General features: G+C 38.3%; 1 protein-coding gene across 1 annotated transcript in view; it reads right to left on the reverse strand.

Moving 5' to 3' along the window:
* Positions 1–8,854, reverse strand: part of STAG1 (STAG1 cohesin complex component) — a gene marked incomplete at its 3' end in the record, with an annotated part of 135,277 nt that extends 126,423 nt beyond the window's left edge. The window contains exons 1-2 of the mRNA XM_080349552.1: positions 8,727–8,854; positions 2,417–2,519 (exon numbers count right to left, since the gene is read on the reverse strand). Coding sequence (XP_080205678.1) covers positions 2,417–2,519; positions 8,727–8,755 — 132 coding nt within the window. The 5' untranslated portion in view covers positions 8,756–8,854. The remainder of the gene's footprint in view (positions 1–2,416; positions 2,520–8,726) is intronic.
* Positions 8,855–25,803: the final 16,949 nt, after the last annotated feature.

Genomic DNA, 25,803 nt, shown 5'->3' on the forward strand with positions numbered 1-25,803 from the left:
CTTTTCCTCAGCACTTCTTAGCCCATATCTGGAATACCATGTCCAGCTTTGGTCCTTCTCAGTGTGAAGCAGGTGTTGATAAACTAGAACAAGCTCAGCAGAGGGCTACCAGCATAGCTGGGAGCTGGGAACACTTCCCTGTAAGGCTTTTGCAGATGGTGGGAAGACAACTGACAGCAGTCATGAACTGAAGCAAGAAAGGTTCTGATTGTCTACAAGGGAGAAATTTGTCATTAAATAAAATGAAACAGGTTGCCAAGAGAGGCTGTGCAGTCTCTAGCCTTGGTGGGTTTCAAGACTGGACTGGAAAAGTCCTAAGCAATGTGATCTGATCCCAAAGCTGACTCTGCTCTGAGAATGAGGTTGCAATGAGATATCCTGAGGTCCCTCCCAGCCTGATTCCATGATCAACCATCATTGTTTCACTTCTATGAACTTCTTCCAGTCCTAATATACCCTTCTTGAGATTTTTGAAGTGGAAGTCAAGAGGGAAAGAGAAACCAGAATTGTGCCAAGTATTCAAAATTTTGGTAAGCCGCAGTTTTATAAAGGACACAGTATTTGTATGTGTTTTATTCTCTCAAGAGTTTTATGACTGGATTTTTTTTTTACCTCATCAAGTATTAAGATGATGCTTTCATGGAGTCATCTCTGATAACCCTAAGGTCTTGCTCCTTAGCAGCAACAGTCAGCTCACAGCCCACCACTTTATGAATGAAATAATGGCCGCTTCCTCTGTGTGTTCATCAGTTTACAATCACATATACTTAATGAGTCTGGAGTTCTTCAAAGCATATTGTGCAATTACTCCTGTAGAAACTTGATAGCAGGACCAGTAGAGTGCTTCAGCCGATATTCCCACAGATGTACTAATAAACTCAGAGAGATGAGAAATCCCTTTGCAACATTCACCTTTCCAATGAATGTGTGGTAGATACAAAACACCACTAGTGTCGCTTTAACTTAAATTCCTACAGTCTGACAGCCTTCTGGGTTAGCAATCAGGTTGCATCATCCTCTTTTTTTTTAATTAGATCTGCAAAAACTCACAGATATACTAGTAAGATATTCTTAAGATAATTTCTGATTTTGCCCTTTGCTTAAAAGCTATATAAACAGATGACCCACTCTCTGCATGCTTCCCTAAACTTCCTGTAAAAAAACTCATGTCTGCAAGCAAATCTGTCCACCTGACGAAGAATAAATACCAACATAGGAAACACTGTTAAAAAGCTTTGAAAAATTAACGCAACATGCCCAGAAAAGCCCAGGATTTAAAATGTTGGCTCCCAAAGTAAGTCCAGAAACTGTCCCAAGGGGGAGTTTGCCCCAGTTTGGCCAGCGCACTTGAGAGGAACATATGGTTGTGGCCATTCTCACAGCCTCACTAGCCCACGCTTGAGGAGTCAGACTTAGGGTGGAAGGTTTTAGGGTAAAAACAAACAAACAAACACACAAAACTATTAAAAAATCTACTAGTGAGATATATATATACACATATATATATATAGCACATTCATACTGGGCGTGTACTCGTAGACAAACACTAAGAGGAGAATCAAAACCATTAATAACACACACACATAAGTTCCCACCAAAAAAGTCTTATTCCACACAGTGTACTTCAAGTGATATAATCAAGAGAATTACATCTGATGACCTAGAAGAACTAAAACGAAGGACAACATGACACACAGAACATTTTCTGTATTTTCCAATAAATCAGTTATTTTATAAAATAAACTAAAATAAAAGAGAAAGCCTCCTTATATACTATGTGTAATAGAGAATTGTTTCTGTATGATCCCATTTATGGGCCAGCAATGGGCAAAGACTATTGAAGAACAGCAAATCTTACAGAGCAGACATCAATATCGCCTGCTGCACTGTGCTAGAGAAGAGGTTGAAGCTCCCAATCTATATGTCAGACACAGTGTATGTCAATTACATGAATTTTTAAGATGTCTTATCTTCCAAGGCATTTAGTTAATACTATGCTGCAACTCTTCCGTTCACATTAAGAGATCATCAGTTACTAAAAGCATGGCTCAGATGTCATTTGTCACTTAAAATCCATTACAACTTTCAAAGCAGAAAGCGGTCATGCTTACTGAGATTACTCTCATGTCTGGAAGAATGTTGTAATACGACAATAATAACAAGATTGTAATGTTCACGTAAGTAGCTAACAAAAGAAAAAATAGCTATTATGAGCTCATTTTTATGTCCCTTTTTAAAGACTCCAAACATTGTTTGTATATCAATCTGATAAATATTTCATACTACAAGTCTTCATAAAGTTTGACATAGGGCTCATTAAAAGCCTATTTATGTGACCACAAGATAATTAGATAAAAAACAGTTTGCAGTCAATTTTAAATAGATGCATAACAAAACAAAACTAAATTACACATACTGGAGGCCTGCCAGGACGGCCCCTTTTTCTTTTTCCTTTGACTTCTGCTTCTTCAAGCTCACTGCCAGCATCTGAATGTGCAGTAGTTTCATTTGTAGAATCCCTAGGGGGGGGAAAAACACTAGATAAATTAAAATGATTTGAAATCAACAAGTAATCTATAACTGACTAATTAAGTATTTAGTCCTATGTCAGAAAAAAAAAAAGTCAGTGTTAAAAGGCTTGCCACATTTATTCTGCAAACGAAGGAACTAAGCATTATTAGCCCTGGCAAAGAGCCTTACCTTTTTTATGGGCTGGAATTTTATTTTATAGACTGGAAGTTATTTAAATTAACAGCTTCTTTTGAAATGACATTACACTTTAAAAACTGGATATATTAAACCAGCACATTCTCAACATACCCATCCCACTTTCTTCTAGTAGCTATTTTCGAGCTGCTTTCAAGGCCCTGAGAAAGCCAACTGGAGTCCAGTCCAGCTATCATACCACCAGAACAGTTACACAAGTTCCCACTCAGGTTATACCATGTTTTTAGTCACACTTGAAGACAATGGTATCATGCAGCTGTTAATAAAGGGAGGATTAACACTGACCTTGAGGCACTAACCAGAAAACTTACTTTGATCTGAGGACATTAATGATTCTTGCAGTTAGAAAAACATTTTTACTTGTACAATGAAAAAACCTTGACATTGTTCAACGACTATTAGGAGAGAAGCCTGCAGTATAATTTTTCAGTCACTCCTGTTTTAGACTTCAGATCATATTAAGCAGGGAAAAAGCACTACCCTCGTTTCTCCCCCACTCAAACAAGTCACGTGCACATTTACTTCTCTGCCTTCAAAACTGATCCGGCTGCTTGAAGAAACTCTGCTTGTAATTTATCTTCTGAGGCATTACATTTTGCCCAGGAAGAGCCCACAAGCAAAGCCATACCTGTTACTGATGTGCTTTTATTTTCAGTTTGCAAGACTACCAGTTCATGACATCTATGTAAATTGAAGAGTAACTGTCATAATGTCCTGGATTACTCAAAGATGGGTCAAATCCAGCTCTAATCAGACATTTCTTGTAAAAATCAAATCCATTATTTTATAAAGCCTCAAGCATAAAAGGCAGCATTAGTGATCTGTTTTACAGAAGCTGCTGAAGCTTCAGCAGGCCAAGTTCTACACAGACCTTCCACATTGTCTGGGGCTTTATTTTTGTACTTTGTTTTATAAATCAGGAAAACATCACAAATCTGTGGTAACACCAAGAAAAGCTATGTAGCAATGCAGAAAGATACAAACATAATTGCATCAGAATCAAGAACGTTCTGATACTTCTCTTTACCGAAATTAGTGCATTGTTTCTAGATCTACTCTAACCCAAATAATTCTGCAGAACTATTACTAATTTTTAATATTAAAGCATCATTTTCCAATTTGGAAGCACAGAAACACTCAGGGGTGCACAGAATCCTTTACAAAAGCTAGGATGCAGTAGAACATATCTGAATCTCCTCCTTTTCTGAAAGTAACTTAAGTGGATTATCTCTAAATACCCAATACACCTGAAAAAAGAGAGCATCCTAGGTTAAAAAACAGCATTCAAGTGCATTTGAGTTCCCAAATTATACACTTGTAAAACAGTGTCTCTACAAAATGCTGAAAATTCAGGTTCGCTGTGATAAAATTAAAGAGAAGTAGCTTTTCTGCTTCATAAAACATGAAATTTGAAAATCTCAATATTGAGCTATGAATTTGAAAAAGTAGTTATAAAAAGCCTAAAACCAAAGAAAAGAAACCCCACACATAGCTCAAAATGATTTGGTAAAATAGGGCCACACTGGCAAAAAGCAATATAGTGAATACAGCTGAAAACAATGCAGATGCATCTACTCAGCCTTTACTCAAAGAACAGCCTCACAATGACAGTCTTTTTTTTTTTTTAAATAACTTTTGAATACAGAAGTGAGGAACCACATTAAAAAAACTGCTGTTTTCTGTTGCTGTTGAGAAACCTAAGCCATTCTCCCTTGCTCTCTGCAGAAAAAACAAGCTTCTCCCTGGTCTACACAGAACTATACTGAAAAAAACTGTAGGTATGGTGTGGTCTAAGTAATACCCCCATTCCTGGGGAAATGCTATAAGCTTTGCTAGCTTACAAAACCACACCCCTAATATCATCAGGATAAAGCTTTTTCTCTATTAAAACCAGATTCAGCAGTCCTCCTAGGCAAATGGCTCAAACACTGGAGCTATATAAATAAATTAAACCGTACTATCTTGCATGCACCTAATCCACAGACAACTTGACTTTGCTACACCGTCTGTTTGGGTCTAGCAAAACCTACTGAGGTTTGTACGTTTAGTTCTGAGAATTTCAATTGTTTCCGAACACTGCAATGGAAGGAACACTTTAATTATTAACCACCTCTTCTTTGTCTTAGACTGTTGTCTTAAACCCGATAACCATGCTTCTCTAATATTTTTTTGGTAAAATTTCTCTGGTTTGCTGGAAGCCTTATGGAAAAGGTTCAGTAAATCAGTACTAGAGGTGAGATCTGTCTAATCTAAATTTAAGACACATATAATGCAGAAAACAGAAAATCTTAATATGCAACATATCTCATGCTGAGGTCAACGTCCAAAATTTGTCAGACAGTTTATGTTTAGGAAGTTTTCTTTTCTCTTCATTGATGGTAAGGTGATCTAGACAAGCAGCTCAAATATAAATGTTTAAAATGAAATAAGATGAATCTCGCCTTAATGGTATGTGAGGCAGAGAGGAGATTTCTTTCCAGCGAAGAATATAAGTATGCAAGGAGTAAGGAGAAAATATCAGAAAGTAAGTTCCCTTCAATCCTTACATTATTTGTAGTAAAGAGACAGGATCAAGGACAACCTGCAGTCCTTGGTTGACTTAACATTAAAATAAACATTATTTCAAGCAGCAGGGAATTCTGCCTGAATCATGCAACTCCTGCACAAAAAGGCTCTTCCACTGTGGCCTTGAGACTCTTCAGTTTGGGAGGTAGCACTTCTTGTTTCTATCAAAGCTCTACAGCAGCTCCAGCTACACACACACACATGGCCTTTTTCTTCTTATTTCTGAACTCAGAGGAGGAATAAAGCATATCTTAACTGCCTACAGTTCTGTCAGGTTTTTAACACTCATTGAGAAGAGCATCTGGCCAGCATCCATCTCCCTCATTCCCTACACATCTTGCAGAACTGCTAAAAAGGAATTTATCTGGTGGCAGTCATCCACATCTTAGTAGATCAGAATTATCCTCTCCCTATTTTATGTGTGTGCGATTAGTCACCTGAGGGGAAAACTTAGGCTTAGTCACAATTTATCTTTTCCAAAGCTGTTGGGAGGGAAAGTTATCGCACTAAGGCGACTTGCCTCATCTAAGAACAGGAGAGGCTGTGGTGCCTTAGACCAAACCTTTCCTCTCTAAGACACCTTTGACATGATAGAGACATTAAGAGAATTAGGCAGTGTTGGAGACCTACAAGACTGGGGTGAGCAGAGTAAAGCAGACAAGTGATACCCCCCTGTAGGGGACAAAATTTATTCCGCTTTTCTTTCTGGTTTCTGTGGTGGCTAAAACTTCCCAGAAAACCAGCAGTAACTCCAGAATCCCTCCTGAAAATTCTGGATATTATTCTGAAGTTGCAATAACAAGCATTGAAAGTAACTATATGCTAAGGAAGAATTAACAGATTACTGGGCAGCCCTTTACCATGTCATGCTTCTGAAGAACATATTTCTATAACATGGTAAATTTCACATCTCTGCAAAATAAATCAAAAAACAAATTTGCCTTCCTTATACTATTACATAAAGCCCTAGCTATAGATCTTGTACCATCCCCCTTACAAACACACCACACCAAAAACCTATGTTCATGTACCAGTTTTTTACAAACAAAACCACTTCTATAAGCTTTTATGAAGTTGCTGAGGTAGCTCAAGGTTCTCGTGGAGATAAATTCAGTAATTGCTACCACCAGACTCAGCCTTGTGAAAAAAAGCATTCATGAAGAAAAATGGCTAAATGCACAGGCTCATGAATCATGGATGAATCAGCTCTCATGGTGGATCTTCAAAATCCAAAAGGGAACATGCCTCATGGCAAATGTGAGTCATCCCACTGAGAGAAGACTCATAACAGTCACCCAGGCCAAATCCAGAGGTTTTTAATCCCTACATCTGAAACACCAATAAGTGAAATCCTGTCTTCACTGCATTCTGAAGACACCTCTATAAATCCAGAAAAATTAAAGATTTCTCCTTTCATGTTCCCTCAACAGAGAAGAATTTGAGCGGGAATATTTGATATGGTCCTAAGTAAAGTACATTAATACTTCAAGTTGACTTTAGGACCCTTTGTTTAAAGCGGATAGCCAAAATGATTAGAAAACCTTATGAAAAAGTAGAAATAAGGCATAGGAGTGGCAGATAACAATAATCAATCAAAGCTGCTTATATAAGAGCTAGAAAAAAAAAATCTTGGCTTTTTCTCTGTGTGCACCAGGGTTGTGGCTTCTCAAATCTAAATGTGTGAAGCTAGTACTCCTAAAACCAAATATTGCTTAAGGTTTTCTCACTCTTAGCCAGACTTCTTTCTGATCAAAGTCTGGTTGAGATCTATTGAATTAGTGGTTATCACTTTATTTGATACCTTGTCCACATTCTAATGCTCTGAGGCTCAGGAGAGTCTCAAAACCTTTACATGCAAATCCTGATAATTTTTTTTTGTAAAAAGAAATATCTCATCTTGTTTACAAGCAACCAAAACTATATGTATTACTCATAACTCATCAACACTTCACACAGTGGCATTAAATGATTCCCAGCTCTACCAGAAAAAACAACATAGCTGGTTCCCTTCATTTTTTAACATCGCATAATCCTGGTGGTTCACAATTATCTTCTGAATAAAGAACATGCCAACATCTTTAATGTCCCTCAGTTTTTTCAGCTGGTGTGCAGAGTTAACAAATCTATTAATATGCACTTTTTAACCTTAAACTCTACAATATTTCGTTCACTTCTTAAGGCCATTTAGCTGCTTGAAGTGGGAAGGGGCATACCCCTTTCCTACCACTGCAGTGACAAAATCTCCCATTTTTTGTCTTTGGCACATTTCACAAACACACTCTCACTACTTGAATGTGGCACATCCAGGAAAACATGAACTTAGAAAAATTTTTTCCACAAAAACCCGCCAAGGTAACCAGATCCCCTAGGGCTGACGCTCCCCACTCAGTGCTGCCCATCAGGGCCATCCCGCTCTCCAGCCACCTCCTCACTCACAGTGGAAATTCACTTTTTTTGACAGAATTTTTAAAAATATAAGAAAAAACTGCAATGTGGAGCATGTTATTAAGGTCAGACAAACACCTTTACAAGCTTCATGCGTAGCTTCCAAGCAAAAAACACCGCATAATTACTGCATGCATTTGGTGCAGGCGGTGGCTCTGTGAGGAGCTGCGGGGCTGCCCGGTGCCAGACCCAGCCAGCTCCAGCCGGTTCTGGCGGCTGCCCCAGTGAAAAAGGGCTGAGGGCCAAGGAGACAGCAAACGCTTTAGTTTTTGCATCTCACCATCATCTGGGTCTTTTTTAATTGACAATAAATTAATTTTTCCCAAGTCTGTTTTGCGTGTGAGGGCAATTAGTAGGTGATCTCCCTGTCTTTATCTCACCCCACAAGCTCTTTTATCTTGTTTTCTGAACTCCATGTTGTTCTCATTTCTAAAATTCCTTTCTTTACCCAATTTACTCTCTAGCTCCTCTCAGTATAGGCTTCAACTCTATTCTTTCCAATAGTTCACTTCATCTAGGCTCAGTAGCGTTCCCATTTGTATAAGCCGCTATTTCCCCACAAGATCAAAACATGCTAATGCCACTTGCTCTCTGCAACTGCGGAAGCCAAAGGCTTTTTGCACAATAAATACAGCTCATTGTAAGAAAAAGTACACAACTGCAATATACAAATATAGAAAATTGTGACTAAAATCCATACACATTTCTGAAATCTCACAACATTCAGAAGCATAAAAGTAGCAAAGATTTTGTTTTGCTTTTCACAGCAAAGTTAAATCTCCCAACATATAAAGAAAAAATATGTTTTAGATTGTTGTTTTTTTTTTTTTTTACCCAGTTTACAGCATATGACAACACAAGAGGCCTGGAACAGTCACACTAATCTGCAATTCTCTCAGGCTTGAGTCTTATCCTCACCATCACTTCTCTGTTTACTTCAACCTTTTTAAAACCTTAGATTTCAAATACATAAAGAAACATATACTCACTGTAGTACTGGCAAATCTGAAGTAATCATTTTTGCAGCACTCTTGAAAGTAAGACCTACATAGAACTTCTTCTCAAAGTTATTATAAGACAACTACTCGGAAACCTCTTTCATGAAAAGAATGTCAAATCCAGTCTGTAAAAGAGAGGAAACAAACTGTTAGATGTGATTCCAAAATAGTCATACATCGAATAAAAAAAATGGTCAATTTTGAAGTGGCATCACTATTAAGCCATATGAAATTTAGAATGGATGTCCCCAGGACAGCTTAATCATCATCTTGCAGCCAGTTTTTACAATTCTGTTTAGGCAACTTTATTATTTTAAATACACAAAGTATTTTTGCGTTATCGTCTTATTTGTTTATGGTAACTCTAATGTAAATACATATACAGAACTCTGAAAACGTAAATAAACGAGACAAATATATAAACATAAGCAATGAAAGAACGTGATGATCTAGTTTTAAGGAATTCATTTTCTAGTCGCACAACAGACTAAATGTCCAAGACAAACCTTTGGTTTAATGACAAACAGTCCTTCCTAGTTCTGAATCAAGACAAAAGAGCTGCACCTGGCCAGACGTAATATTCCTGATAACATTTCCTTTAACAGAACTACACCTATTCAGTCAGACCCACTGTCTTAGTTTTTTGTGACTGAATTTCACAGAATAATCTAACTGCAACGGAAAGTACTTTAACCTGACAAAACCAAATCTGTAATTTTAAACAACAAACTAGACTTCATCTGTGGTACCACTACACCCACTAGTAACATCTCTCTATTCAGAAGACTAATCAAGGAGTTGACTAATGACAGCAGATGTGACTTTGCCACTAAATAACAGCACAATGTGACAGATGCACTGATCTTTGATGTAATAAACACAGAGCTGCCATCCCAATCTTCCAGAAAACCAAAGTTTTGGAGAAATTGAAATTATTTGTTCCATTCTCCTCTTTCACAGATCCACAGTTGAGCAATGGCAACGAATATGAAGGAGTTAACTGCACATTTTTAAAACATGGGATATTTTAAATCTCTTCCATTTAAATACTTGCTTTCTTTTCAATGGGCAGTTTTTTCTGTGTTCTACTAGCTTTGCACAAGATAGCTGGAAAATCAAGCCAGAAAAGAGCTAACATCACCAAACACAGTATCTAAACAAAACAGCACCAGTGTGAGCAAAACACTACAACATGTGAGGTATTATTTTCCATCCTACTATATGCACATCAGTATTTATTTACCAAAAACATAACTGCACAGCATGAACAGACTTTTTGCCTCTGGTTATTACACTTCAAATTAGACTCACAGATGCACACAACTAGTTCTTCCAGTACTTACTACTTTGTGCTACCAACAATTTTACTTACAGTATCTCATCAACAGATCTACATTTTTCACTATATACTGCCCTCTCACTGGCCATTTTTTCTACTGTATCATTAGCAAGCCACTTTGTTCTCAAACAAATGTTAACAGAAGTTTGTTTGGAATTAAAGTTGCCACTCTAGCATTAATGGTTTAAATAGAGACGTTTTCCACACCAATACACCAGGGTTGGTGTAAAAGCTCTCCAGTGTCACCGTAAGACATAAGCAATCGGGTTCTTCATGAACAAAAACATTATATGATATGCTATTTGTGCTATTTCCATAACAGGATTTCTCCATTAGAGACACTGGTCATTACTATGTTTTTAAGGATGTGATTACTCTTAACAGGGGAACGGTATGCCCACTCAACAACATAAAGCAACCATTTCAGACACCTGCAAGAATTTGTTATAAATAAACATAGCATCAGACTGGACTAAGTTCTGAGTTGATTTCCTATACAAAATAAAAAAAATGTTCAGATCTCTGAAACAGAGAGGTTCGCTACAATGAGCACAACATGCATTCTGGTGGTCACAAAATTAATATTTAGTTATAAGAAGAATACTTAATGAAATCCTGAAGAAGAAAGTTTTTTATTACGGCACCAAGCCTGTCAGAATTAAAGGAGTGTCTGGGTGATGCTATTGGTTGTATGATTTAGTTTTACGCAGTCCTGTGAGAAGCAGGTACTTGGATGGTCCTTATGGGTCCCTTCCAATTCGAGATAGTCTATGATTAAGCTTCTGCAAATATTTTTCCCTCCTGTCATGACAATCAGATGTACATATTTTTGCAATACTGTCCCTTGGTTTAAAACAGAAGTATATTTTTGTACACACACGTGCACTCTTGCATAAGGTAACTAGACCTCAGAGGAAACCCATCCATCTTGGATCTTCAGATTATCCAATTCTAGCAGGATACCGGGCATCAATCTTACTTTGCAGAGGAGCTTCCAAAAGAAGTTCAAGAATATTTGCGTGCGTTTCATGTGAGAGATTCTCCACAGATGTTTCAAGCATCCTGCACAACCGTTACGTGGAATATCTTTTTCTAATTTTCTTTTTTAACCTAGTTTACCCTAGTTATCACAACTGTTGTGCTGGGCACACTCAGATACAGTAACCAGCATCATACAGCTGCCCTGGGGAAGGAAATATAAGGAAAAGTGTGCTTGCTCAGGTATATGAGCAAAGGATACTTTGCTTATTTGAAAAGCAATGTCCTGGCCTAAAAAAAGCACGCAGTGCTCTACTCCATAAGGAGTAGAGAGGAGCTATTTTATTCAGGAGCAACTGAAGAACCAAGGAAGCTGGACCCACGGCCTTGACACGGTGGTAACAGCAGACAACCCAGCACTTGGGGAACTGCAAAGTCCTGTGGTATTTTCTCATAGTCCCATGTTCTGGATGATACTTCTTCCTCAACCCAGATACTCAGCTGAAGTTAGGAAACCCTTAGCAGTCTTGGGATAACCCTCAACAGTGACATTCCTCTGTGCTCACAGATAAAACAGCACTTGCTTCCAAAGTCACTCCTAAAGTATCACCCATATCGCTTAGTCTTGATTTGGAAATAAAATAAAGTAGTATAGTGACTAATGAAAAGCTGTACATGCCTGGAACAGGGTTCTCAATTCAGTTGTGCAATTAAATTAAGGTTGACAACTGTGGAAAAATCATTGATCCTTGTGGACTACACAAAAGCGAACATCCGCATTTTTTTCTGGTTTTAATAAAAGGAACACCTGTTTCCTAAAGATGATGTTCTTATAAACAGGAAAATCAAACTCTCCTCCTTTCTATCTTATTCAGCCCGAGAATTAAGGCACTGATTAAGAAAAATCTTGAAAGCTTGAGACAGATGTCCATTTTGTCACCTTTCTCCTGGGGAAGAGAAGACTGAGGGGAAGAACACTTCCTACTTTTGCATTTTGGGTTACTGAAATTATAATAAACAAATTACAGTTGAACAAGTGCATGCAGTCAACTGCTTCCACTTTAGGCCTTTAAAAACCTTATTATTCAATCCCAATTTTCATGATCTTCGCATGTTTGCCAATTTTTAAACCTGCACATCTCTATTCTAAGATTACAAAATTTATGCTGGCATAGTTAAAAACTACCTATAGAAGGACATAAAGCAGGAAGTAGAAGAGAACATTGAGTTGAAACACAGAATGGGAAAACAAGTAAATGTTTTTCATTTTTGCTTCTATTTTTTAACTATGCACAACAATAACCAGACATAACGACCATTATATAAAACTGCTTCTTTATTAAAAAGAAAATTTGTAGTAAGTAGTCAATTTTATGATAACTTTTCTTCACTAGGCATCTGATAAAGATCTTAGCTTTAAGAAAGGCTCTACAATTTTCCAACAGTACATCTGATACGAGCTCTCCATCAACATTTCCTGTAGTTCCTACTACCATGAAAAGCTACCTTTATTTTATGCACTCTTTAGATGGTTTATTTGCGTCTCTGATGCCAAACAATAACCAAATAAATGAAAAGATTGACATGAACCCTGAAACCTGACAGAATTGTTGCAAATAATAATCTGGTAGCAACAACCAAATCAAGTTCAACTAACTTTATAATAAACTAGGTACCTATTCCTTATAGAGCTGTTATAAAGCTGAAACCAAGACTTAGGAAAAAAACAAACAACCTAACCTCTACTAAATTTAGCAGAGTCACATCATTATTAACTCAGTTGTCTAGAAGATACCCAAAACAGAAGACAACCAGTATTTGACTGACTCCCATTCAGACCCCTTTCTTTGTTGACCAAATGACCTTGCTCCAAGTGCAAAATATACTCAAAAAAATAGCTCACAATAACAGAGCAAAATCTTCTACTTAATTGGCAATATCTGTACACTATAACTTCATTTTCCATTTACAATTACTTTGCTTTCTCCCTCAGTGCTCCTTGCTATGTCTTTCCTTGCAAGCTGCAAAGTGTTAACGCAGCAGTTCATTTCTCCATCCCATTGAGGCCCCAAGGAGATTTGAGAACTCCAAATGTCCTGCTGAGCAGACAAGAAACCACAATACATGATGCCATGCCATTGCACAGCACCACGAAGCAACACATGTAAAACTCAAGTTTTTTAATATTCCATTCAGACACAAGATTTATCCCCCAATAATCTTGCCCAACAGCAGCATTTCACAGCTGGGGAAATGCATTTTGCACCAGCAAATGACAGTCCTGTCAGAAGGCAGCCACTGGACACCAAGGCAGAGCTCCAAAAGCTTCGATCAACAAGGTGAGAGGGATCCTACACGTAGGCAGTTAAATTCTATAATGGCCTTTTACTGTGTTATCCAAACCCATGCACGGCCTTGGAAACACCACTTAAATCCTTCGTGCCCAGCTATCCCACCTGCAAAGGGAAAATAGGATTTAGAAATTAAAAGTGTAAATTCTAAATCCTGCAGAACTACAAAAACAGTTGTCAGGAACTAACCCTAGAGAAAAAATTTACCAAACGCTGCAATGTGTTCTTCATTAGTCAGGGTTTTTTTGTTTTCTTCAGGTTATGTTTTCTATAAGCATAAGCTTTATCCTGATTCCATGTTTGGAACTTTAAACAAATTAATTCATATTAACCCTGCAGCCACTTGAAGCCGAATTAAATCACCTCTTCTGGGTCTGACTGTGAAAATTCCTGATATCATTTAAGACCAAACAAGACATAATGTTTATTTAGCATATCTTTAAGATAATTTCATTGAAGGTCTACATAAAAACTAAATTTCATGTTCTCATTTTAGTAAGTATTTAAACCAAGACTGAAAATCGAAGCGACAGAAGAATTAACACTAAGCACTAGTGAGTTCCTTCCATACTTAAAGCACATAGCAAGCTCTGCCCTGTGGTCTGCAATGCTCTTAGTCCAGTCTAACCGCAACAGAAGGAGGTGCTACCAGGAACACCTAGGCTAGTGCAGAATGGCTATGCTTCATTTCCTACATCCTTCAAAACCATACTGGAGATATTATAATGATTATTCCACATCCCTCTTCCAAATGTGTGTTTCTGCTGTTGTTGTTATCCATTTAATATCTGGTACGATCTGGACAATTCTTTTTTCCACAGAAAATGTCAATAAGAAATAAATACATAAAACTAAAAAGGGAAGTGAGCTCACAGAGGTAATGTGAATAATACAAGAAAAACACGGGGCCAGGAATAGAGTGAGACCACACATAAAATTAAAGCGTTTAGTAGATGTCCATTATCATGAGTTGGACTTGATCCTTGTGGGTCACTTCCAACTCAGGACATTGATTCTAGGATTAAGTTTCTTTTTTGCCTTCTTTAGAGGTATTTCCAGGTGTGTTACACATACATGCAAGAACAAGAATTATCTCTTGGCAAGCCCTAGCTGTCCATCTCACAAGGGCAGTTGTCTCCTCAGTTGCACTCTACAGTTACGCCAATACACAGAACCAACTCTACAGGCAAAACAGCTGTTGCTGCTTCCTCTCACCAAATGCTTTCAGCCTAGAAAGGTCCTGCCCAGTCAGCCAGAAAAATACTCTGAAGTCTCACTTTCTGGTGTGCAATACTCTGCTGTGCTCTTCACAATTACGAATGCAAGACGTCACACTGAAAGGTTACGCAAATCGCTGCTTGCAGAGCTGGGAATAAAATTCTCAAATGACAAAAACTTGCAAGCATGATGTCATATTGCCACATTTCTATACTTACTTTTCAGTCTCTCAAAATGTGTGAGCTGCCAAAAACAACCAGTTTTTTCTCTATCTTCTGTTCCTATTTCCAAAAGACAGCAGCTAATTCCTGTACTGTGCATGTCTGAGCCCAGGCACTGACACTAAGATTACACAGGAAAGCTGATACAATCTCTTAACCATGGTTATAATAGCGTAGTTGATTCAAATGTCACATATCACCCAGACAATTTTGTTTGATCATCTCCAGTGTTTACTTCAATAGTTTAACTCTATTATCATCTTGTGCTTTCTTACGATGGCTAATACCAAAGATATTAATCAAATGCTTTGTGTAAATGATTGCCTGTACATACAGCTTACTCAAGAACAAAAATTTATTATTTTCAATTTGTATTTTTTTAAAATAAAAATATTTTTTATGGACTGAGCAAGCTTGCTTTCCCTTTGTTCTTCTCACAGACTCTTCAGACATAGCTGCTCCTCACTCTGCGGACACCCAGCAAGACACTTGACCTGATTTTCTGCAGCACTGAGCATTCACAACTGCCTGAGATCACTGGGGACTACAGGCAACTCCGTCACTCATAAGGCAAATAATTGTGGCCTGATTGCACTAGAGTGAGAGTTAAGACAGTTCTAATGCTAGTCCAATATCTGGATGATTAAGGTCTAAATTAAACAACTTGCTCCTTGCCATCTGTCCATCAGGGTAACATCAGTTATCCACCATCTTCCTACCTATCTGCTATGAACATAGAATACACATAATAAAAAGGGCTCTAGAAAGTTAGGTTCTCCTATCCTCAAATGGTGAGCATGAATAGATGGATCCTTGAAGTCTTCTGCTTCTCTGCGCTTGTATTTTCCAGACTCAGAAGGCATCTTGAGAAGATAAACTCACTCATGTTTTCAAGATGATGCGGAGAGCACTGAGAGCCACAAAAAAGCCCACGGGACACATTTAATGTCAAGAGAGATTTTTGTCTGTCACAGAAACCGTGAAGCCATCCTCCCAAACAAAAGATTAAGCAATCAGTGAAAACTTGCAAAAGATTGCATGATAGTATGGGTAATATAAGTGTTCACCATACCTTAGGATAAGGTTTTAAAAGATATCTGAGCTATCAAGACGTGAAATGCTTCCTCAAAAAAGGACCATCTTGTTCAGTCGATTTCTTATTAAGCCAATACAGCTCACTAAAATGGCATAAAACTTTTCATGGTCTTGTATAGTTAAATTTACTGGGTCAAGCAAGGACTCCTGGAGGCTCAGAAACCCCTGTACATGTGCAGGCAAGACTGGAGGATGACTTATTTTTCAAAACATAAAAACTGCTGCAAAAGCAATGGAGAGGAGAATAAACTATTGGAGTGAGAAAAGTACAAATAATAGATTTAAACTGCAGCAAGAAAAATTCAGGTAAGACACTGAGACAAACCAGGCAATGACTAGTGAAGCACTCTTACAGTTTGCTCAAGAAAATGCAAATTATCCACCGCTGGTTTTTATTTTCCCAAATAGATAGTCACACTGGTCAGGTCACACAAACGTAGCAAAGTTTGTGGAAAAGGTTTATTCCTAGGAGACAGCTGGGAAAAAGCAGGCAAGGCTTTGGGAACATAGCCTGCTTTGGGTCTGAAAACACGGCGTTACTGTAGCTGCCGGCTGGAGGGGAAACGGTGAGACCCAGAGAAACTCTCAATATCCCTTCTTACCTGCCCATTTCTTCTAATGTTTCTGTGACTTTACCCTCAATCAAATCCACGTGTGACAGTAATTGAAATTAAATCCAGTGATTAAGGTCACACTCAAGCTCTTCAGTGAGAGGCTGCTTATTCCCACAAAACAATCCACATCCAGAGGAAGGCAGGAATCACTGGTGTAGTGAAACATATTTAGCCAGTCACATAGACTTTGGATTTTCAAAGCACAACGGGCCAAGAACGCAGACAGTCTGCAGGCACACCAGAACCATTGTTAATAGATTTTTATGCTACCTCAGAAGTTTACTCATCTGTAATTTTTCTCGGCAGTGGACATCTGGTGTTCTATTATTCATTGCAACTGGAAAACTGCCAACAGTAAAACCAATTTTCACAAAAAGAAGCAAAGCCTGACACGTAGAACACAGTAATAAAGGGGAAAAAACTCTCAGAATGATTCAGGTTTTTGTTCTTCGGGCATTTGTTTCTTTGTCTTTCCTTATTCCCTCATATGAAACTCTGATGAGAAAAGCCAAGAGGAACTGTGGAACATTTTGTCCAGATTATCAAAGAAAACGTGCATTTTGAAGTTGCATATAAACTACAGACTCTAGGAAGTAAGTAATTCCAGTACTCATTATGATTATTATGGGGATGTGCACAAAGGCTCAAGGAAAATAAGGTCACTAAAATAATAACTTCTCTGAGTTCACACAGCTGCTAACAGAAAGAATATTTAGTGGTGCATACAGACAGACTCTTGCACTTATCAAGTACAAATACCTGTAGGACTACTCATGTGATAAAAACCTATGGATTCCTGTACTACCGCCTCTCTATCAATGGGTCAGAAATTCAGCTTAACCCTCAGCCCGACGTAGGTAATTGGCATCTGTTTTACTAAGGTTCCTTTTTAACTCAATCTTTTTGTGCGCACAAGAGTAGGTGCATTTTTAAAAAATTATTAAATCCCTCGTGTTTTGAGCTCCTTGTAAGAGAGGTTGCATTTAATAAAGAGATTAGCAAATATCCAATATGAATTACTACAAATAGCATAATGCTACCTTTCTGCAGTGCGATAGTCTGAATAACCTTGCTTTTAGTAACCACTTAACTTGTGCTTTCATTAAGCAGACAGCAGTTGCACTGATGCTTTTTACTTGAGCAGGAATAAATTTCAACGAGAATCATAAGAAAGCTATTTTTAGCCCAAATAACTCTGCATATGATTTAAAAAAAAATAAAAAATAAATCACACTTGCCTTAGCATAGAAGAGACTTCTCAAGAGTTCATACTAGCACAGACCTCCTGACTCTTGATTATGCACACTCTGCTGGAGTATTGACACAATAGAGTGGTTTACCATGCAGAGGGATTGATTTCCATACCCTTCCTCTACGCACTACCCAGAGTATCTAAATTATAAATACCCGCTAAGATCCTAAAAAGAGTTTGTGAAAACTGAACGCGAGCCAAAAAAAGTAGCAGAGGTAGACCACGAAAGATTAACTTAGCCAATAAAGTCATTAAATGTAAATAAATAAATAAATAAATATTTTAAAATGACATAATCAAACCTTATCTCTCAACTCCATATCAAACCAGACACCCTTCACCTACGTCTTGCACTGCTACAATCCAGAACAGCAGCCATTCAGGGAAAAACTACCCAAGCCTTAAATCTCACCATGTACTAGATAGCAAAAGGAAGAACTATAGTAATCCCAAGCCCTGACAATCAGCAAAATGAGACGGCAACTCTGATTTGATCCCTCTTCACCTTAAAACCTGGTTCAAATTCTCTTCCCAATTAACTAAGCAAATCTATCCTCCTAATCTAGGAATTTTTTTAACATGCTCCTCCAAACCAACAAACCTGGCAGGTCTTTAATCCAAGTACAGTAGATGCAACAAAACCCATTAAAGAACTTCTCTCTTTACTACTCGGTGAGCCAGTTTCCTTCAGTACAAACTAGACCGCATTCATAAACCACACAATTTGAATCATCCCTCCATCAAAGTCATCAATAATACCACAAATGTATTAAGTCAGATCACCAATTCTCATTTTGTGATACCATATTTTGCCTTAATAACTTACAAGAACAATAACTCCAGAATCCCTATGCTGCTAAATACCTTCAATCCATCCTAACCTGACACTGCCTCCATCCAGAGGCACTGGAACAAACCCATAAACAGGCTGAAATCCTCATGGGCTTACATAAAGCAAAAGATAAGCAAGCCTATTATTTTTCTAAAATATAGAGATGACAACTGTTCTGTAGTCTGAAAACTCATACTCTTTGAAAGTCATCCAACGTGCGATAAGAAGCAAACACCTCTCTATCAAACCGTTCCCAGCACCTACGCCAATACCGGCTTCAGGTTCACCAGCCCAACACACCTACTGTCACCGAGCCAACAACAACGTGACATTCAAACAGACCACAACGTCCAGACAGCGTATCAAGGATGTTCATCATTGCACTCCTTCAGTAAACTAAAGAGAATTTTCCCCAAAGACACAGTTACATAAAAATATATCAACATTTCAAACGAGCTGAACAAACATCGCTGAAATGTACTGCAATAGCCACCGCTGCTGACTTCATGTGCTCAATTGTTACAAATGGCACAGATTATTACTTACATCAGCTATACAGTTGAAATATCTACTGGAAAAGCATACCTTGAAACACCTTCTTTCCTCTCATCTCCCAATCTTAAAACAACCTGACCACCTCAATATACTTGTGAGCAGAAACACATTTTTCCAATGGACACATGTAACCACATTGGAGCTATAAATAAAAAGCCTTGCAAACATGTATCCCAGTGACCATAATAAATGCGTTATACTGCAATCAAAATTCAAACCCCAGTCCACAGATCCCAGACTGACATAATTCACCAAAGTCCCAAGATGAATTCCCCAAAACTACACAGGTGAAAAACAACAGTAGGATTAGCAGCAAACACTCAAATAACGATTTACCAGCAGAACGCTTCACAGAACAAAACCATTTCACTTCAAAATTCTGACTCCTGATCCTAAAAACTTTAAAAAGCACATGATGGGAAATTTGAAGTTCACAATCATTTTACATAATTGTCTCAAAAGGGAAAGCAGATTTATTAGACATTAGTTTCTTCCATCCCTAGGTTATGATGTCTCCACATTCCATGGCCAAGACAACTTATTTCTCTGCCCCACAGGCAATACTGATTTTAACATCCACTCTACACTGCAGCAGAGCTCACAGCAATTAATTAACTCCCACCTGTACTGAGCTTGAGGATTATGATTTTATTTTAGGCTAAAGACATTTGATCCAGAAGCTTGCCTATTTCTTCACAGCAATATGAGGTGAACTAAAATACAATTACCTGTACTTACATGCTTCTCCTGACATGGATGAAATTAAAGATGAGCTAAACAGGGCCGGCCACCCACCAGCATTCACTAATGACCTCCCTGACACACCAGTCACATGAAATCAGTGAAACGATATGAAGAAATAGGAGAGAAGTTATTATCGGATACTATATAAAATTGAAAAGAATTCTCCAATAGTCCAAAATGCAAATATCACCAGGGAAAAGACAAACTAGCACCTGGGAACAAGATTTGTTTTAGCTCTGTAAATAATCCTAAAGAAAAGCTTTTATCATTCAGTGCTGAAATGAAATTTGGTTAGTCAACAGCCCCAGGAAGAATCAACAGGGGGGGAAACTGTCTATTCTTTGCTGTTCAAAAACATCTTGCATACCACAATTAAATCCATTAAAAGAGAAACCTTCTTGGGGAAACAATGCTTGATAAAAATATCTCTTTCACTGCTTGTTCACTGTTCTAGATACAGGAACGATGGCTGTACAAATGGGAGATAATGACACTGAGTGAAACCACTTGAAAGGCCAGTTCCAAACTGGAGAAGCTGAAAAACCAGACAAGCGTTATCTGACACACAAGGAGAGGCAAGAACAGAGAAGCCAATGCACAAGCTGGACAAAAAGCTGATTCAGCTTCAATTCCCAAGGACTTCACATCCAACCAGGCTGTCTGTCCTCCACCTCTTGACAATTGTGGAACACGTTGCCAAGTGCCAACAGATTTGACAAAAGGACCGATACCTCAAAAGCTTATTTTCGAACATAACCACTGGCTGAGCCAGTAGATTCACTGCAGTAAGAAACATCACAGGACTGCCAAAACAGGCTTCACTGAATCCACTGACCATAAACAACTTATTTGTCATCTTCCTCCTCTTTATCCTTTAAGATTACATTGAGTCAAGAGGGGAAACAAACACATTTATTTGAAAACAAGATGGCAACTCAAACTGTAAAGCTCACATCAATTTACCTAGATACCCAAACTAAGTTGCAAGCACCAATGTCATCTTTTTTTTAACTGTATTTTGCATTGCTTACAGAAATACAGCAACATCTTTATTTCTGAACAGTTACTTAGACAAGCAGATGACAAAAACTGGAAATAGTATGACTGTGTCTGAGCAAACATCATTCATTTTTGTGCTACTGTTCTGTGAGCTTTAAAGCCTGGTCAAAAGTGCCTTCTCCCAGTAATGCTAACAGCAGTCCTTCCTCCTACAGAAGGAAGGATTTTTATCTGAGAGATATCTACCAAAACAGTTCATTGGACTAATGCAGCTTTTGGGGTTAATGAAATGGCTCAGATAACACTTCAGTCAAAATGGACCACCTAAAAAGAGACAGAAGAACGGTCTTGCCTCACTTGGAAAGGTTGCCATCGGACGACAGCTGCTCCATGATGCTGGCAGTGAAGCCACCAAGAGTTCCAGCATAAACTGGTAGAGTGCTTTATTTTTCTGAAGGTACTGAGAAAAGGAACCTTGTGGTACTGGAAGGCTGGAACGAGGGCTTTTCCAGCCATCCAAACAGTAACCCCTTCCCCTCCCACAGAGCGGACAACCAAACCTCCTCCCTGCCCCAATCCCTAAAAATAGTTAACCTCGACTGTGAACTGAGAAAGAAATCGAGGATTAACTACCAATAGACTAGAAATACGGAGAAGCTCCAATGAAATGCCTTACAGAAAACAAGCTAATGGATGAGATCAGGAATCTGTCTATAAGAGCCATGCCGCGTAAGCCAACATCTCCAAGGGACCCAACAGCAGGAACAACTTGGAATCCCGAGGCCATCCTGATAAAACGTGTTGCAGGTTTAGGGGTGTCTGGCTGGTGGAAGCCTGTGGAAGGGCACAGCTCCGTTCAGGTCAGCGCTCAGAGCACGTATCACTCTGTCATCAACAACTAGAATGGAAAATACTCACAGAATTCTCTGCTCAGTGACAATGATGCTGTGTAACAGCCCTGCTAACATCAACCTGCTGCTTAGATAAACGCAGCCTTACAAATTTCTTCCTGGTGAATGAGAACTAAGAAAAAAGGAAAAATTAATGGATGAGAGAAGAAAAAAACTTCTTGCCTCTACCATCAAATAGAAGACACTGGAAACAGAAAAAGCACAGTTCTGTAAGCACTGCAGGTAAAACCAAGTGAAACTTAACAGTAGGAGAGAGAAACTGGCGTCCCCAGCAGCTGAGGTTGTCCAGAGAGAGGGGAAATTCTAGCAGCTGATCCACACAAGAGGTTATTTTCCTCTGTAAGACTTCTTGGCTTTTGTTTTCACAGGGACGGGATCAGACTGCACAGTTTTAAGTGCTGGAGAATGTGCAGACACTTTGCATTTCAGAAAGACAGGAAGAAGATTTTCAGTATCTTTTACACAGTTACACAAAATGAAAATACAAAATGGTAACTGATATTTGAAACTGTCAGGCTGTAAGAGCAGGAGTGGAAATATTTTGAACCATTTCCTTAAACAGATTCCCAACTCTCATGAGATAAAAACAAGTTCTAACTGAAAACTATAACCCCAGGAGTTAAATAAGAGAACATTTCCTCTAGGAGCAATCCTTACATAAAACACAAGGAAGATACAAGCTTTTCTTGTACCTGGTCTGATCTCCATCTTTTTCATTCAAATAAACACTAATCTATAAGTATTGCCTTCACACTTGAGGCAAAGTTAGAGCAAGCTTTTCCAGAGTTCACAGCATATATGAGTACATTTAATAAAGCATTCAACAAACAGGTAAATACTACAAAATGCCAAGGAAGTTTTTGGTTTTTTGTTGTTTGGTTTTAGGGGTTTTTTTTGTTTTGTTGTGGGTGGTTATGGGCTTCGTTTGTTTGTTTCCAGGAGTTAAACTGACAATTAGCACTTTCACAAATCAAATTCTCAAAACGCAGAAAACAGAACTACATATCTGGGGACAATAAAAAAAAAAAAAAAGATATTTTCTTTTTCAGTAGAGTCTTGTGATGAGGGTTCATAGGATGGCTGAAGCAACCTGATGTGTTGCTGTTGTCAAAAAGGCAGTCTCTGCTCTTTCCTCCTACTCCTGTGGCCATGTGTTTCTGCTTTATCCTTTATGGCAGCTTTGATACTGGCTTGGCCATCAGCAAACCCGTGAATGGAGATACAGGAGATGCTGGAAAACAAGAGAAAGCAGCAAGCAGCTCAAGTCTCACCACCCTCCCTCACTCCTTACTGTGATTTCTCCCTGCTCCCAGCCAGACAGTAGAACAATTCTACCACATTGATTCATACAGTAGCACAAAACGCAACACTTGACAGTACTGTCATTTATCATAATCTAGAATGTGTTATCTTAAATCATTAATTCTCTAATATCTTATGGTAGTGTTAATTCAAGACTGAAAAGAACAGCCTGGCTATAGGTTGAGCATTCTAAAAGAGATATATGATTGCTCTCTAACTAGAGCAATAGAATGCTATTTAAAAAAAAAAAAAAGAATACAAATGCAAAGAATTTGGGAGTTCTCTGCACAGTACTTCTAGTTACGTTTCAGAACAAGATTAAACCAGAACCAGTGGGAAACAGCATCTTCAGCCGCTCTGGAAATTCCAGTCGCCACCACACTGACCTGAACTGCAGCTACCGCGGTTCCTCCCTCCAGTGGCTGCACTGGCATGAGGATTTCTGCCCATTGCTGATATTCAGGAAATTATCTAGCAATTTTTAAAATTGTTTTCAAGTCGTTTTTATCTGGATCATCTCCCTGAACTGGCTTATATCTTGTCCACAGGAACATAGGACTAATCCTATGGAAGTGATGGGAGCAGCCAGGGGAGAAATGGGACCACAGGATCTATATTGGCCTAAATTGCTATGGAAATGCATTGCATCTTGCTGAAGTATCTTACAAATGAGGAAAAAGCAGCAATTTCTCAATATTTTCACTTTCAGCATATAATACAGATGTAGTTCATCTTTACAAATAGATCTTCATGCTCAATAAATACAACACAGTGCTTTTGGATCAAGGGAATGTGTATTTCTTTCCTAACCAAACTCTCAAGATGTCAAAGGAAAAGCAGAATGAGATTAAGGCAACTTGGGGATTTGTATAATCTTTGCATAAATAGAAAGAAAACATCTAATTATAGCAGCTGATAGCCAGCGTCTTGCCAATACACGCAATATCCTAAGTAAGCATTTTCTCCACAAAATTCTCTTAGCCTGTTCTTGAGGGGAGAGGACAGGGAAGGGGGAAGGGCTACCTTCTTTCTGACTCTTACATTTCTCATTTTTCTATCAGTATTAGTCTGCATTAACAGCCAAATCGTACACACACATATACTCACCACTGCCAGTGACCTACTAGAAAGTTGCTATAGCAACGACTGCTTTCAGAAATACACGTTGTGCATTTTAAGTGCCATCATAGTGTAACTCATCTGTCAATTAATAACCACGGCTCAGAGTAACACATCACATACACCAAAAAAAAAAAAAAGAGAGAAAAAAAATTGTGGCTTTATGTCTACAAAAGGAAATATATGGAAACCATTTAGCACCAAGATGTAACTCTTCTACTTCTTTTCAAGTGCACAAAATTCATGAAGTATGAAAAAACTTCACTGCAATCTTGAAGAGGGAAATCACTCATATGTATCATTAAGTATCTAATTTGAGTCCAAGCTACTTATAAAATCATCTATAGGAGCACAGAGAAAATTTAAATTTGTGTTGTTTGCTTCGGATAAAATCTATGTAATAAGAAACAACGTGAGTAAACCAAAAATTTAGTATACTGTTTCAACCTTACTAGAGTTCATGAAATCACCTGGTCAAGTTTTCTCTAATTAGCAATCAGACTAAGCAAATCCCAGTCTTTTTCTGGACATAGATATCTACCAGTTTTTGGCTGGTGTACTTGGTGATAGCTACTACACACAAAGCGTAACCACAGTAAAGGAATACATGTGTAAAATGCCAACAAGCTATTCTCAGAAAGAAAACTTCAGGAAAATTCACCTCCCACAATTAAAAACCTCGACAGCAGTGCAGTACTACCAATAGTAGCTTACTGAGTATTGTTTCCTCTCAAACCCTTGCCTTTTACTAGGATATTTTTCATCAAAGTGCATGTACTAAATACCACTTTTTGCTTATCTCAGCTATAACACATGTCCTGTTCATGGACTGTTCTGTCTGACCTTTGAAAGGTAAGTGTCTCTGAAGGTGGAGAATATTCTCTCTCTGTAAAACATAAAGGGTAGTCAGAGATTTTTGCAAAGTCTCTGGATCACTTAGTGCCGTCTCTGTCAATGATACAGAAAAAAAGGCTGTAGTGGTTTCTCAGCTCCAATGTGACCTTGAAAAGTGTTTCAATTTCCTTTCTCACATCCACTAAATCCAGCTCAAATCATTTTCTCATATGACAAAGACAAAAACCACTTTTCCATTTTTATTTTCTGCTTTGAGATAAATACCACACTCTCACAGTATCCAGTCTCTGAAAACATACTAGTATGGACACCAGCTGAAATCCTCCTGGAAGAGTCTAAGGATCTCAGAATATGGAGTAAGACATAGTGCGTAAACTTCTGCACCACCTCAGTAAGGAGCTCGACTTCTGTGAGCGCCACCAAGTCCATTGGGCTGGGTACATGAATGCTACAATTTCTACAGGGACTTTCATTTACCTGGCATTTGTTAGGTAGTGTCTTCTAAAAGGTGAATCACAAGCAATCCTTTTAGCTTGGACAAAAAGGATCGACTTTGACAGTTTGATCCTTTTTATATATACGTGTATGTAATATATTAAAAACATACGATGAGGTTGCTGTGAGATGTATCCCTCTCCAGGCTCACCAGGACAGCAAGGCCCAGAGCTGGGGTACAAGGGCAT

This window comes from Nesoenas mayeri (assembly GCF_963082525.1).
Source record: "Nesoenas mayeri genome assembly, chromosome: 9".
NCBI lineage: Eukaryota > Metazoa > Chordata > Aves > Columbiformes > Columbidae > Nesoenas > Nesoenas mayeri.